The 15416-nt window shown below is 31.8% G+C and overlaps 1 protein-coding gene across 3 annotated transcripts; it reads right to left on the minus strand.

Moving 5' to 3' along the window:
• Positions 1-81: 81 nt before the first annotated feature.
• Positions 82-11338, minus strand: ci (transcriptional activator cubitus interruptus). 3 transcript variants are annotated; one of them, XM_075822788.1, is made up of 9 exons: positions 11036-11338; positions 9385-9498; positions 8739-9188; positions 5775-6395; positions 3691-4641; positions 3026-3616; positions 1750-2954; positions 1127-1685; positions 82-1055 (listed from the first exon to the last, which is right to left on the minus strand). In XM_075822788.1, the coding sequence occupies exons 1-9, from the start codon at positions 11049-11051 to the stop codon at positions 334-336; spliced, it is 5229 nt and encodes a 1742-aa protein (XP_075678903.1). In that variant the 5' UTR covers positions 11052-11338; the 3' UTR covers positions 82-333. The 3 variants fall into 3 exon arrangements, with proteins under 3 accessions (XP_075678903.1, XP_027202409.2, XP_075678904.1); XM_027346608.2 differs by having other exon boundaries at positions 82-1058; XM_075822789.1 differs by lacking the exon at positions 11036-11338 and adding an exon at positions 9639-9755 and having other exon boundaries at positions 82-1058.
• Between the last annotated feature and the right edge of the window lie 4078 nt (positions 11339-15416).

A 15416-nucleotide genomic window follows, 5' to 3' on the forward strand; every position in this document is an offset into this window, starting at 1 on the left:
AACCTCACTGAACTATGAATCATAGTCATAGTCATGGTCATCAATTTTACACGTATATGAATTATTTTGTTTGAAATAAAAAAAAATTTAATTTCAATTTATTAATCAAATAAATAAGTAATAAGTAATAATGATAATGATAAACAATACGAACGCTTTCACCTTAATTTTGAATGAAAGTTTTCGTTGAAAAATTGTAAGTAAAAAATGAAAATTCGACAATTGAAAAAAATAAATTTTACATAAAAAAAATCAGATTTTATACAGAAAATTTCATCATACAGATTTGATACAGTGAACAAAACATACAAACAAAATTGATCAATATTACAATTAATTAAGTGAAATTTTTAGAAAACGATTTTCCTCAAAAAATGTATTCATCGTCGAATTCATATCGTTAATCATCATATTTGATGATGTTGATGATATTGAACGACATGACATTGCCGATGATGATTGTTGTGTTCGATGTAATTGTTGACCATACGATGGCAGCGTTGATGTTTGTTGTTGTACAGAATTATTATTATTATTGTTATCAAGTTGAGATGATGATGATGATGGTGGAAGCATCGTTGCTGTTGATTGATGATCATATGATGCAATGGTTACATCATTATTTGGATAACAGGAATAATTTGTCATTGAAAAATTCGTATTGTTAGCATCCGGAATCGTTGGATAAGGTGGTGGTGATGGTTTCTTTTCCGTTGATTGTTGTTGAATTTGATAATTGTTGTTGTTGTTGTAATTCGTATTCCATTGATTAAATTGATTGTTATTATTCAATGTCTGTGTTGAATAACCGTTATTCATTATCGGTTGTGGATTATTATAATGCTGCGGATTTTGGCCATAACCATAATATTGCTGTTGTTGATATGGCGCCGTATTACGTTGTTGTTGTTGTTGATTAGATGGATTCCATTGTCGCTGTTGTTGTTGTGGAATATTTCTCATTGATGAATTATATGATGAAAATTGTTGCTGTTGTTGTTGCCAATTGGTCGGTCTAACATAACCTGGCTGTGATTGTTGTTGAGGAACATTACCTACTTTTTGATTCATGGTTTGAAAATTAATTAATTTTTTGATTTTAAATTAAAAAATCCAATCAAATTACCTTGATAGTTTGATGCATTCCAATTGTTTGCAACAGGTTGTTGTTGTGGCTGTTGTTGCGGACAAGGAACCGAATGAACCGGTGATGTTAATGGTCCATTTTGATAGAAATTTTGTTGCATATTTACTAATTGCAAATTGTTGTTGTTATTAATCGGTTGACCATGACCATTATTAACGACCGGTTTGTTTGGTAATTGATTCGATACTGATGGATTTGTTGCCGGCCAATTCGTTGATTGCGGTTGTTGCATTGCTTGTATCGAAGAGGATTGATTTGTTTCTTCAACTTTGATCGTTGCGGTAATCGTCGATGATTGTTGCTGAGGTGGAACAGCTGATGGAGGTTGTTGTTGGGTGTTTGATGATGGCACATCATTATTAGCAATAACCGTTTGAACTGATCGAGGTGATGATAACATTGAAACAGTGGAACAACCACCAGGTGACATAACTGACATTGGTGTTCCAGGTGACATTACCATTGAAGCTGTCACCAATTGTGGTCCATTTTCGGTAACCATTTCTTCTTTGATAATTTCCGTTTCAAGATATTGAACCTATTATGAAAAAAACAAAAAAAAGATAATTAAAATTCAATGCTGAATGGTTGATGATATTTACCATTTCATCGGGAAATATAATCGGTTCATCAGCTACGGTGGCGGTCGTCGTGGCAGTGGCCGTATTCGATGTGGTTAATGATCGTTGTTGAGCCGCTGTTTCATTTTGATTAATGGCCGACGACGATATTGATGATGATGATGGCGGTGAAAATGGTACGATCATATTAGATGGAGGTAGCGGTAATGGCTGCGGTGGTGGCAAAATTGCCGCATATTGTTGATCATGACTTAATGCTAATGATTGTGGTTGAATGACAAGATTGTCAGTTTGCTTCAGATGTTTTGGTTCGTTTTGTGGCTGATGATGATTAAGTTGTTGTGAACGATTATGATTACACGACATAGTAGCTGCGGCAATCGAATTTAAACTTGCTTCCGATGAACGACGTGATGATCCATCAATCGATATTGGATCATATGAATTACAACGATTAATTGATGTTTGTTGACTTGATTGCTGTTGTTGTTGAGTTATTGTTGCTGTTCCACCAGATGATCCAGAATAACGTTGTTGTTGTTGTCCATATGATTGTTGTTGCTGTTGACTACCATTAGTTGAATAAGAATTATTTGTATATTGTGAATTTGAATTTTCTGATCCTAATACTGAACTATAATATGAATTTGAATGTAAACTTGAACTAATACTATCATTTCGTGATAATTTTGTTTTCGATGATTTTGTTGTCTTTGATTGGTGATCATATTGTTGTTGATCATTATGACGATGACGATTTGATTTGTTAAACATATTTGGCAGCCATGTTGCAGCTGTTTTCAATCCACTTTTGAATGCTTTGAAATTATTTTTGAAAACACTTTTCGAACGTGGTTGACCAATTGGATCGGAGCCATTTACAGTGATAATCATACCGGATTGATCTTCGATTTCAAAATTCGAATAATTTGCTCCTGTTGATTGTTGGTGGTTATGAATAAAACCACCACCAACAACACCATTATCATTATCACCATATCCACAATCACTGTTGTTTGTTGCTGTTGTCGGAACAATCCATTCGGTATCGAAACCATTACCATTATGACATGTTGATGCTGTTATTGTTGTTGTTGAAACAGCATTATCACTGATTGGTGCATCGATAAACATACCCGGAGAATTATCATTCGAATAATTACCATAGCTTGGTTGATTTTCCAACGAATCTTGCGCATTTTGTGGTGGCGATGATCCATAACCGCCTGGTAATGAAATAAATAGAGAAAAAAATCAATTACGAATTCCAAATTCAATTTTGTTATGAAAATCATACCTGAACCAGAACCATTCGATGAATTGCTTGATGGTGAAAAATTATCACCATTCGATGGTGATGATTTATATGGTGAATTACCACCATCATTCATTGATAATCGTTGATGATGATTATTCAATGATATTGATCCACCATGATTCGAACCATTCGAACCACCATTATCATTGTTGATTTCAGCCCGAACAATAAATTTATTGGAACATTTTTTACCATTACTGTTATTACTTTTAATACTTTTATTATCGATTTGATGATCAGTACCCCCATTGATAATCGAATCACCATTATTATTGATCAAATTATGACCAAGACCTTTATGTTTTTTTGTTGCATAAACTTCAGCACCATGAACAGTTTTAACATGTTTACGTAATGATGATGGATCAGTATATTTTTTCGAACAACCAGGTACACGACATGCATATGGTTTTTCATTTGAATGCGTACGATTTTGATGTTTTGCACGATCCGATGCATTTGAAAATGCTTTCTGACATGTTGGATATTCACAAACATATGGTTTTTCACCTGTATGCGATCGTAAATGTGTTTTCAGATTTTCCAATCGTGAATATGCTTTTGTACATCCTATTTCGATAATTAAAAATGATAAATATTTAGTGAAAATGCAAATGACAATAAAGATATTGAATATTTCTTACCTTCAAATGTACATTTATGTGGTTTTTCACCCGTATGTCTACGCATATGTACAACTAACATATATTGTGCTTTAAATGGTTTTTGTTCCCGTGAACAATCTTTCCAATGACAAATGAATACTTTTTTATTTGTATGAATATGATCGGAAATAATATGTTTAACTAAATTATCTTGTGTTTGAAATTCTTGTCGGCAATCATTCCAATAACAATTGGTTTCAATAAAATCAATACAATCATCCAAATTATGATCAAGATTATCATCAATCATCATCATTGTTGATGAAGATGATTGTGTTGTTGTCGTTGTTAATTGTTTTGTATGACTATGGTGATTATGATGATTATGGCCAACATCAATATCCGTTCGTTTCGATATTTTCGTTGAATTATGATTATTATGATTATTTGATAAACGATTTTTATCATCAAAATCAACCACAGTTGATGATACAACATTCGATGCTGTTTCACGATTTATTGTTGTAGTCGTTGTTGCCGTCGATGTCGAAGTTGAGAGATCATTTGATTGTTGCTTTGTCGTCGTCATTGAATTCAATGTTGGCGGCGGTGGTTGAATCAATGATGGTGGTGGTGTACATAATGTTGTTGATGATTGTTGTTGTTGTTGATTTGAATATTGTTGCAAATGTAAATTGGATAAATGATGTTGAAATGGATTAAAATGGAATGGTGAAGTTGATGCGGCTGCTGCTGCTGCTTGATTCAAAAGATGATGATGTGCAGCAGCAGCTGCTGCTGCTGATGGACTTGTTGAATAATGATGATATAATAATGGTGAATTACTAAGTATTGGTGAACGCATCAAATGATGTAAATGATGATGACTAGTTGTTGATGATGATGATAACATTGTTTGATTGGCGGCTGCGGCTGCCAATGCTGCTGCTGATGTTGATGATGTTAATCCAAATGCCGGACTTAATGTACCTTTGAAAAGAAAACAAAAATGTAACAAAACAAAATAAAGATTATTATCCAAGAATTTTTTGTGTTGACACGCAAATGGCAAACAATTGATAATTGACAACATGCAAATCAATCATTATCATCATATTTTTTCAAAATGATGCGTGATTTCCAGAATTGGATTATCCTTCAATGTTTGTGTTTTTTTCCATAAGTTGAATTTTCTTATTAAACAGAAAACTAAGTGACTATTTATCGCCTATCAATTCAATTCCAATGATAAACATCTATATTTTTTTTCTTCAATCAAACAAATGATCCTATCAACATTGGTCAACATTCAAAATAACCAAATTAGTTTCCATTCAATGATAACAACAAACAAACAAACGAAAAAAAACAAATCGTCCTTTGACCTTGTTCAAATCAACCAAGAAAAAGAAATTCTTTAATCGATAAATTATTGACCGACAAAGAAACATTAACATCATTGAAACATACAAGGTAAAATCTATGAACATTATCATCATGATATTCATATCATTGTCATTATCATCATCATCATCATATAATATGAATATTTTTCTGCTACTCTTAGCATCATCTAGATTAAATTTCACTTTTTTTCTTGCTTGAATATACATTCCCATCATCATCATCATTTTTATCATTGCTTGCCTGTCATCATGGAAAATTGAGATCATTAAACCTGAAATGTACTGACAGTGGACTGACTTTATACGAATGACTGACTGACTATTGGGTGATTATGACAACAACAACTTGAACATCATCAAAAAAAAAAAAATGTCGACAAATCAATTTTGGTTCTCGCTATGGTATGAGAAAAAAACTTCTTCAACAAAACATAACATCCTCATCATAGTATCACATGGCGATGATGATGATGTTGGTTGAATAGAATTTCAACAACAACAACAACAAAAAACATCACAGCATGAACACTGAAACTCTGTTGATTATTCGGATCTTAACAAAAAACAAAAATCATCGATCGAACGATCAATGATGATGAAAATGCTTGGTGCAGACAACATACCACCACCACCAGTTGTCGACACACCCGATGTTTCATCGTAAATTAAAACATAGAATTTGCAAAAAAAAAATCAATAAATTTCTTTTTTGTTTACCTGCACTTAGATGACCATATGAACCAGATGCAGCTGATGATGAACGAGATCCATGATGATTATGATGATTATTGATAAACGATGTCATCAATGAATTTGGTGAAAAACGTATCATTGAATTTATATCAAACATTTGATCATATGATGATGATGCTGAACTTAATGCACGTTTACGATTGGTTGTCAACGAATGAATCGGATGTGATGATGATGTTGAACTTGGTGTACGAAATAAGGATGATGGTGTTGCCGTTGTTGTTGTTGTCGATGCTGTTGTTGTTGTTGTTGTTGTCGTCGTCGTTCCATTTGTAATCGTTGATGAATCTACGGATGCGGATGCAGCAGCCACAGCTGCTGCAACTGCTGCAGCTTGATTATTTAAAAATGCTGCTGCAGCAGCTGCTTGTACAGCTGCGGCTGTTGTTGTTGCGGCAGTTTCGTTGATTCCAGATCCGGTTGATGACGATGATGACGAAGACGATGATGATGATGATGATAGTGTTGATGATGATGATGGTGGTGTTTGACCAGATAATGCTGCCATCGATGCTGCCATACGTTGATTTAATAAGCTCATTTGTTGAAGGTAATCCGTATTGAATGTCGGTGACATTGCTAATTCTATAAAGAAAAATGAATGAAAAACGAGAATTAATCAATCAATCAATCAAATGAATTGAATAATTAATGAAATTGTGGTGATAAGAAAAAAGTTTCCTAAGTGAAGTTTTTTTTTGGAAATTCGCAATTAAAATTAACGACTTTTGCAAATTATCAGTCAATTAATTTGCATCAGATCAACCAACCTACCAGCCAGAGAAAAACGAAACGAAAAAAAACACAGGTTTTTTTTATAGACACCAAAATGTCCACAAGGTGTAATGATGTTGATCTTAATCATTCAATCAATCTTTTTGATCGTCAGCCATCAGTCAGTGAAAATGTCAATTGTCAAAATCATTAAATTGAATAATAATTTCATTGCTCTCTGAACTAAATAAAAAACCAAAAAAAAAAAGTTTGTTTGCAAGTATCGCCAATCATAAAATTAACTTATTCAAGACTTTTTTGGCTTTTTTTGGTTGTTTATCTGATTAAGAAATTATCATAGTCGTTTAATGGAAAAAAATACTTATCAAATAAAAAAAATAAAGAAAGAAAAGAATTTCGCATTTGACATTCATCTTGACCTGTGTAGTTGATTTTCTTGAAAAAATCATTTGAAAATTATGACAATAAAATTGAAAAAAAATCAATTCAAATTATTATCAGATTATGATAAATTCCTCTTAATATGGTAGAGAATCATGAAGAAATTAAAAAAAAAGATTCACCAAAAAAGAGAGAGAGAGATTTATTGGTTTGCAACAACCGATAACAACTTTTTGAACTTTGAAATCAAAAAAAAACTGGAAAAATTACCATGTTGACCACTGCCACCAAAGACATTAACGTCGTCAACAGAAAAATTGCAAGATTATCATTAAAGATTTATGACAAACAACAAACTTTATTCATTATCACCATTTTTTTGTTTTTGTTTGGCTTTTTTGAGTTTAGAGATAGAGAATTATGATGTATAATTTATTTAATTGCTTTTTTTCTGATCAAAAATCAAAATATCAACCGATTGTCATCATCATCATCATCATCGGTGATGCTTGACCGGCTGATGGAAAAAAAACTTCACAAAATTCGTTCCGAAATTATTAGGTTTGGTTTTTGTGGTTTTTGCCATGAAACAAAGCAAGACCAAATAAGAATTCTGAACAGCAAAACAAAACATAAACAGGAAAAAGACAATTTTCTTTTCTTTTTTTTGACTCATACCGACAACAACGAATAGAGAATTGCGAATCGAATGATAAGATTTATCGATGATTGTCAAATGACTATGACGACGACGACGACCCACAATTCTTCTTATCGATCATTTTATTCAGTCAATTTCCTTTCAAAAGCACCTTATATGTGGAATGGTGATGTAATCATTCCAATCATCATTCATTCATTCATGGCCAATTTTGATCTCATTTCCATTTCATTTCGTTTTTTGACATGATGATAATTTCATTTTTCTTTGAAATTGAAATTCCAATCGACTTTTTTCAATTATCTTTATTTTTTCTCAATGATTGTTTGGTTGGTTGGTTGGTGATTGACCAGACCAATCACCACTAAAGTTTTTTTTTGTTCCTTCTTTCTTCTTCTAAACAAGACATGATAATGATGGACATCATCATCATCATCATCACAACCATGATGTGATGAAGACTGGCAACAGGGAAAAAGAAAAACTCCACCTTGGTGATGATGATGATACCTGTCAAACAAAAAATATTGAATATTGTTTGAAGCACATCAAGCACATCATCATCTTCTTCGCTATTCATCACTCTCTCTCTCTCTCTCTCTCTCTCTCTTTTATCATTTTTTTGATATCATAATTTGTACATTTCAATCAATCAATCAATCAGCCAATATCACTATTTAAGATTAGGTCAGATCAAAAAAATGAAAATTGGTTCTGGCTGTTGTTGACATTTTGGATGGACATTTTCAAACACACATAAATACAATTCGTGCAACACTGTGATTTGGAAATTTTTCAAAAAGAATTTTTAAATTTTTCTTCTAATTAAATTCACAAAAAACAAAAAACAAAGAAGGATAGAGGTGTGGTATTTCTGAGATGAATGCAAAAAACTAGGGCAACATTTTTTGAATTGAAAAAAACGTGCAACTTTTCTGAGATAAGAAAGACATCTACCGCTCCCCTTAAAATCCGGATTCACCAAACCAAAACAAAACAACCAATGTAAAGAAAGTAACAAAGGTGGAGTTTTTCGTTTCGTTTTGTTTCTTTCGATTTTAATTAATTAATTGAAAAAACATAGGCATGAATTTTTCTGTTTTCGTTTTTTGATTTTATTACTTAATTAATTAATTAATTGAAAAATTTACCTGGACTTGATAGGCCACGAAGTGATAATGCTGTTGGACTTGATGCAGCGGCTGCAGCGGCCGCTGCTGCTACCGCAGCAGAATTTGTATGATGATTTAATGCAGCCGGATGTAAATGATGATTTAGATGATTATGATGTGCTGCAGCAGCAGCAGCGGCTGCTGCCGCAGCCGTATGATGCGAATGATGAAATGGTGATGGATAAAATGATCCATGTGGATGCGGCGGATGCGGATGATCATAAGGTGATAAACGACTAACAGCAGCGGCTGCCGATGCAGCTGCTGCTGCATAAGCAACTGATGCCGCAGCTGCAGCTGCTGTTGCCGGTGCTGGTGGCGTCGTTGGTGATGATGATGTTTGCATACCATTCATCGTATGTTGATTATGATGATGATGAATAGGATGATGCGGTACAGCCGATAATGATGACCATAGGTTATAGCGTCCTTAATTAAAAAATAAAACGAAAAATTATTAACATCTCAATTAAAATTCTCGATTCGCAATAAAGTAATTAACACACACAGGTCAGGTAATTAAAAAACGAAACGGAAAAAAAATTAATCTACAAAAAAAGCCTTAAGGGCTTTTGAAAGGTAATCCTATTTTAAAGAAAAAAACATAAAATTCATTATCACATACCTTCATGTGTACGTTGATCGATTGGTAATACTAATGTTGGAAATGCTGCTGAAGTAGATGCGGCTGCTGCTGCGGATGTTTGACCTGTTGCAGTTCCATTATTGAATGGCAAACCTAATGAAAATTGGAAAAATTTTGGTGAAAAAACTTTTCTTAAAACATTTGAAAAAATAATGAAAACTTTCAATGATAATAAAGACATCATCCAGAAAAAAATCATCATCTTGATCATCATCATCTTTCTTGATTACTACCATGAAGCCATGAAGAGCCCAATCATGATGATGATGATGATGATGATGGCTTCTATCCAAATATTAATAAAGACGAATGAAGAAAATCAAAAAAAAAAAATTGTTGTTGTTGCTTTCTAAATTCAAACTTTCACATAAATCAACAAGCGAAAACGAAAAAAAAACATTGAAAAAATCTCCCAACTAATTTATTTATCTTCACTCTCGAATCGACAGAGAAAAGAAAAAAAAATTTCTCGAAGCAAAATTAACAACAACAACCTAAAAACAACCAAACATATCACGACCCTTCGAATTTTGAACGAAACGAGAAAATCAAAATCAAAATCTCTCTCTCGCTCGGCTCAGTCGAGATAGATTTTGATTTGATTTTCTTCTTTATTATGGCCAAAAAATAAAATAAAGATGTGGCCCATCATCATCAATTGGAAAATGATGATGATGACGATGAGGATAAGCTTGAAGAAAAGATAAAGGTAAGGTTGTTGAGCTTGTTGTTGTTTTGGTCATCGACTTGAATGACCACCACCACCATCAGCATTCACCATGGCCATCAGTCAACCACCTGGTTCGCCAAAATCGACGAAACTTTTTTTCGCTCTCTTCACCTTGATCGTTTTCACCTTTTCATTTCTTCTTCTTCGTTTTCACCTCTCACATCGATTCGATCGATTTTTTCTCCTCTTTTCGCTTCGTCTTTTTGAAAAAAATTCTTCCAAAATTGTATTTTCAATTCATAATCACACACAGAGAGAGCCAGAGTGAGTGATCAACATTATCATCAGGGAATGATGATGATGATGAATGGATAGATAGAATATCCACGAATGAAAAGAAAGCAGAAAAAAAACATGACTAAGGAGAAAAAATTTCTCCAAATCCTAACCATGATGATGATGATGATAGTGAAAGCTTGAAATGATGATGATGTTATTATCAAAAAGCGAAAGAGAGAAGAGATTAAAGTGAAGAAGAAGAAAATGAAGAAATCAAGAAGCCAAATTCCTATTCCTTTTACATTCATGAACAAGATTCGTGTTTGTTCGTTTTACGAATTAAAAAAAATCGTGTTATAAAAATTGTCTTGCTTAGGCATCATCTTCTTCATTCTTCCTAAAGCGATAATTAAGACATTTTCTCTATGTGTGTGTTTTCAATGTTTGAACACGGATCGGATATCAGTGAATTTTTCGAGAGAAAAAAAAATTAATCAATCGATGATGATGTTCGAATTGGAAAATCACGAATGAATGTTTGCTAATTAAATTTTATTTGATTTTTGTTTCAATTCTTTGCTTGCTGACAAATATGATAGCAAAATCCTCTGATACATGTCTCTGATTTATTGATTTTCATGAATTTCAGAATTGCGAAAATATATGAGAAAAAAAACTTACCAAAATGTGGTTCCATTTTGTAAAAAACAAAGTTGATCAATAAATATCGGGAAAAATCGATGGATTTAAAGTTGAAAATTGAATGTGAATTTCAACAATTTTTTTTCCATAAAACTGATGATAAAAAATCATTAATTTTTCATAATCATCATCAAATAAAAGACTTGTTGCGTTTGTTTTTGCCCCAAAAACAATCAATCAATCAATCGATCAATAGATGACGATACTATCGATATTTGTTATTATCGATCCAGACCAGAGAAAAGAATATTTGTTTTTGTTTGCTTTGTTTGGATGTGCAATCTGTAAACGGAGAGAAAATAAAAGAAAAATTTTTTTGATTAAAATAAGCGAAAAACAAAATTCCGAAAAGAAAATTATCATATTGACATCATCAAATTGAACAACAAAGAAAAAAACATTGTTAAATTTGCCAATTGGTTGTCAAGAATTGAATAATTTTTTTTTTTGATTTGATTGATGATCGATTGGTTTGGTTTGGTAAAAAAAAGAACAAAAGAACCTATGTATAGTGTTTGGTGGTGGTGCCAGGTACATTTGTTTATTTATTTTTATTTCGACAAACAAAACAAACAAAAAATGCCAAAGAAACAAAATCTTAATCACAAGACAAGACAATTTTCGCGTACAAAAAGTTTTGTTTTGCTTTGATTGTTGCCAATCACACACGTGCATTTGAAACATTTTTTTTGTTGCAAAAATTGAATTGAATGCAAGAATTTAATTAAAATCTTAAAATTTAGTTTTAAAAGTTCAAATTGAATGAATGACCAATGGCCAGTGTTTGTGTATTTTGTGGTTTGGTAAAATTAATGATAAATTCACATCATGATCATCATTGATAAAAAAAATAAACAATGAATGGTCGCTTTGTTTTTGGTAACCAGATTTTATTCAAAAAACAAAAACCAGAAAAAAATGTAAATTCTTCCAACAAATTTTCAGCTTTTTTGAAAAAAAAGATCATTTTTCATTTCACACACACAGAAAAACAAAACAAACAATCAATACTTTTGTTATATGAATGTGTTCCAGGATTGAAAAAAGAAAAACCAAAAGTCATTCACATTATTTTCATATGGAAAAAAAAACATTAACAAAAAATCCAATGGTGAAATGACAACCGACAAACCGATAATCTTTCCTTTTTACATAAGAAAAAATGATGATAATTATAAATTCAAAACACACACACACACAAAAACAGCAAGTTTTTTGATTTGATGGACCATGGCCAAAGAAAAAAAAAATACCTGGGTCACAAAACACTGCTGCTGTCAGCCAACCAATCATCAACATCATTATTTGGTGAAATGATTATGATAAAGTGTGTGTGCGTGCCAAACATCAGCGTCAAAAAATTATGTTAATTTCGCGATCATCGCAAAAAAAAACAAATCATCAAATGATGATGGTAACAACAACAAGCTATGAATAAATAATGCGAAAAAATCCAAACAATTTTTTTTTTGTTTGATCCAAAAAAAAAATCGCACTATGTTAAACAAACAAAGTGAAAAATCAATCGAACATCATCAGGTTATCTCAGGTTTTATCATCGGATTGAACAACAGCAGAAAAGTATCACTATGCAAAGATAACCAAAAAAAAAGCAGATGAAAATGATGGACAAAACATCAGAAACCCAAAAGAATGGTTACCTGTGTTTTATTTTCCTTATTCATCATCATCATCATCAACATCATAATCTTTTTTTTTTATTCAAAGTCACGAAATCTTTTTTTCGTTGTTGTTTGTTTGTTAAGATGAATGGATAATTTATTCAAAACAACAACAACAACATGTCAGATGTAACGAACAACGAACAACAAAAATTATAACAGGTAAAAAGACAAACAAATAAACCCAAACAAACAAAAGAAACAATGTAAACATGCAACGAAAAATTCAATGAAAAAAATATCTTTATTATCATCCATCCAACACCAACACGATGAATAAAATGAATGAGGATAATGTTAATGTAAAAAATCAAAAATATAAAAATAATTTTTCGCACAATAATCAAACCCAAAAAATGATTTATTATCGTTTCGTTTCGTTTTTCAACGACAAAAGGAAGCAAAATTGATTAAATTTCAAACAAATCTGATAACTTTATCTTCGAAAAAAAAGAAGAAACCTAAAATTTTTGGATACATTCAAACAATGGAAATATAGCAATATTGCACCCAACCAAAACTGAAAAAAATCAATTTATATAGCGCCTTGTGTGTTTGTGTGTGTGCAATGAAAATGATTAATTTTTTCTCAATGATCATTTTTTCACTATATAATAATGATCTTCATCATCCACGTCTATATAATGCATCAATGCAGTGCACAAAAACACACACACACACATAATGAACCATAAGCCTCTCCTGTTTGTTTACTATATGATGATTATAATGATGATGATGATGGGCGTTTGTTTGGATTTCTTTCTTTTTTTCTCTATTTTTTTCTTTCTAATCAATAGGTTTATGCCGCAAAGGTTGACGCCCGCATGCTTATTTTCATTTATGTTGTTGTTGACATCAATAAATACAACGGTGTAAGTAATGACTATATATTGGGAAAAATTCTTTTGTAAAAATTTATTTGAATTTTTCCAGGTTTTTTTTCAACAAAAATTTTAATGGGAAAAAAATTTAAAACAAAAAAAAACTAAAAAACCAATAAATTTTGAACAAAGAAAAGGTCATCGAGAAGGGTATCATCACATTACATTACATCATTGAAAAAGGTCATCATCACACGCACACAGAGTCAAAGGGTTAAAATTCCCGATACTACCACCATCAAATTATCATCATTTCTTTTAAAGAACAATCATTGATGCCGACACCGATGCCGCCGTTGCCATCAATGATAATTTTCACAGATCAGTTTTTTTGTTTTTGTTTTTCCGAAGAACCATGTGAGCCAAAATCACAATCAAGTTTCTTTTGGTATCCATAGCATCGTTTAGGCGTTGTTGTTATATAATTTTTTCCGGGCAAAAAAAAAGAAATGCAAGATGTTTTCTGTGTATGGAGATTGATAAATCAAAGTTCAGTAAGAAAGTGCAAAAAAATTCATATGGTTTTTCGACAACAACAAAAAACCATCACCGAATAATTATATCGATCATGTGATCGAAAAAAAACACTTTGAAAATTATGACCGCTTTATGAAAAGAAAGTAAAGGGTTAGAAAAAAAGTTGTTGTTTATGGAAAATATTTTTTCGCCAGACAAAAACTTTTCAAAAACAATTTTTTTCTTATGTTACAGATGCTATAATCAACAACAACAACAAATTTTGCTGGGTTTTCTTGTTTTGTGCGTGAGATTTTGCTGTTTAAATGTTGGTGGATATAATATATGTGAAGAATGCCCCCTAAAGGCAAAACAAAAAGAAAAAACAACTCTTTGATTTCACATAGATGTGAATCAAGAATAGAATACAAAAATATCGATAATAACAAATAACAACAATAACAAACAACAAAACATTAACATAGATATGTTTATAGCCTAAAAAAAATCGAATGAATAGTGTGTTATTTATCGCGCAATGATGGTATATCGTTTTTATGCGAAAAAATTGGTGTTTGTTAACAGCAAAAATGGTTACACAACAACAATAATAACAACAATGATCAATTCACAATTCCCGATATAATTGATGGATCACAATCCTTTATGGCTGGTTTTTTTTGTTCATTTAAACAAACCAAAAACAAAAAAAAAAACACGATTTTTTCCGATATCAGATCTGTATCCGATCGGTATTGAATTTCATTCAATTTTCAGGTCTAGAAACAAGGTCTGAAAATCTTCAATGAATTTGAATTTAGCCACAACCACCAAAAAATCATTGTCGACATTTAAGGTAATTTGAGACCAAAGAGTTCATCTGTCAAACTCTAACTGAATATTACAAAACAAGACAAGCTGGACCCAGAGAGAAAATTGAATAATGATCACATATCACCACCACCAGTATATGTGAAACACATTTTTACAATAATCATTATCCTTTTTTTTGTCGTTGTTTTTGCAACGAATGATGAAAAAGTTTCAGATTACAACTTTACAGAGAAGAATTTTTCTATTTTTTCATTTCTTTTTTTCTGGAAACTTTCACTCCCCATTTGTGTGGAAAATGTTTGTGTGGATATTATCAGCCGCAGCTTGAATGGATGAATGAATGGCTGACTGACTGACTGGACGAAAACGATAAGCTTCTTTTTGTGACGCGATCAAACTACCAAACCACCAAACCAAACTAAACTAAATCAACAACAATACCAGTAGTTAGTTTAGACCGATTATTATCAATGTGAATAGCTTCATTGTTGTTGATTTCATAAT

Source organism: Dermatophagoides pteronyssinus, unplaced genomic scaffold (assembly GCF_027571235.1).
Source record: "Dermatophagoides pteronyssinus isolate colony J.1.1.1.1 unplaced genomic scaffold, Derpt_VIB-CSIC_2022.12 sq0020, whole genome shotgun sequence".
Taxonomy (NCBI): domain Eukaryota; kingdom Metazoa; phylum Arthropoda; class Arachnida; order Sarcoptiformes; family Pyroglyphidae; genus Dermatophagoides; species Dermatophagoides pteronyssinus.

Coding starts and splice junctions, on each gene's coding strand:
- ci (XM_027346608.2), bottom strand. Junction 4,642..5,774: donor ATATGGTCATCTAAGTGCAG/GTAAACAAAAAA, acceptor TTCTTTTCAAAG/GTACATTAAGTCCGGCATTT. Junction 3,617..3,690: donor ACATAAATGTACATTTGAAG/GTAAGAAATATT, acceptor TTATCGAAATAG/GATGTACAAAAGCATATTCA.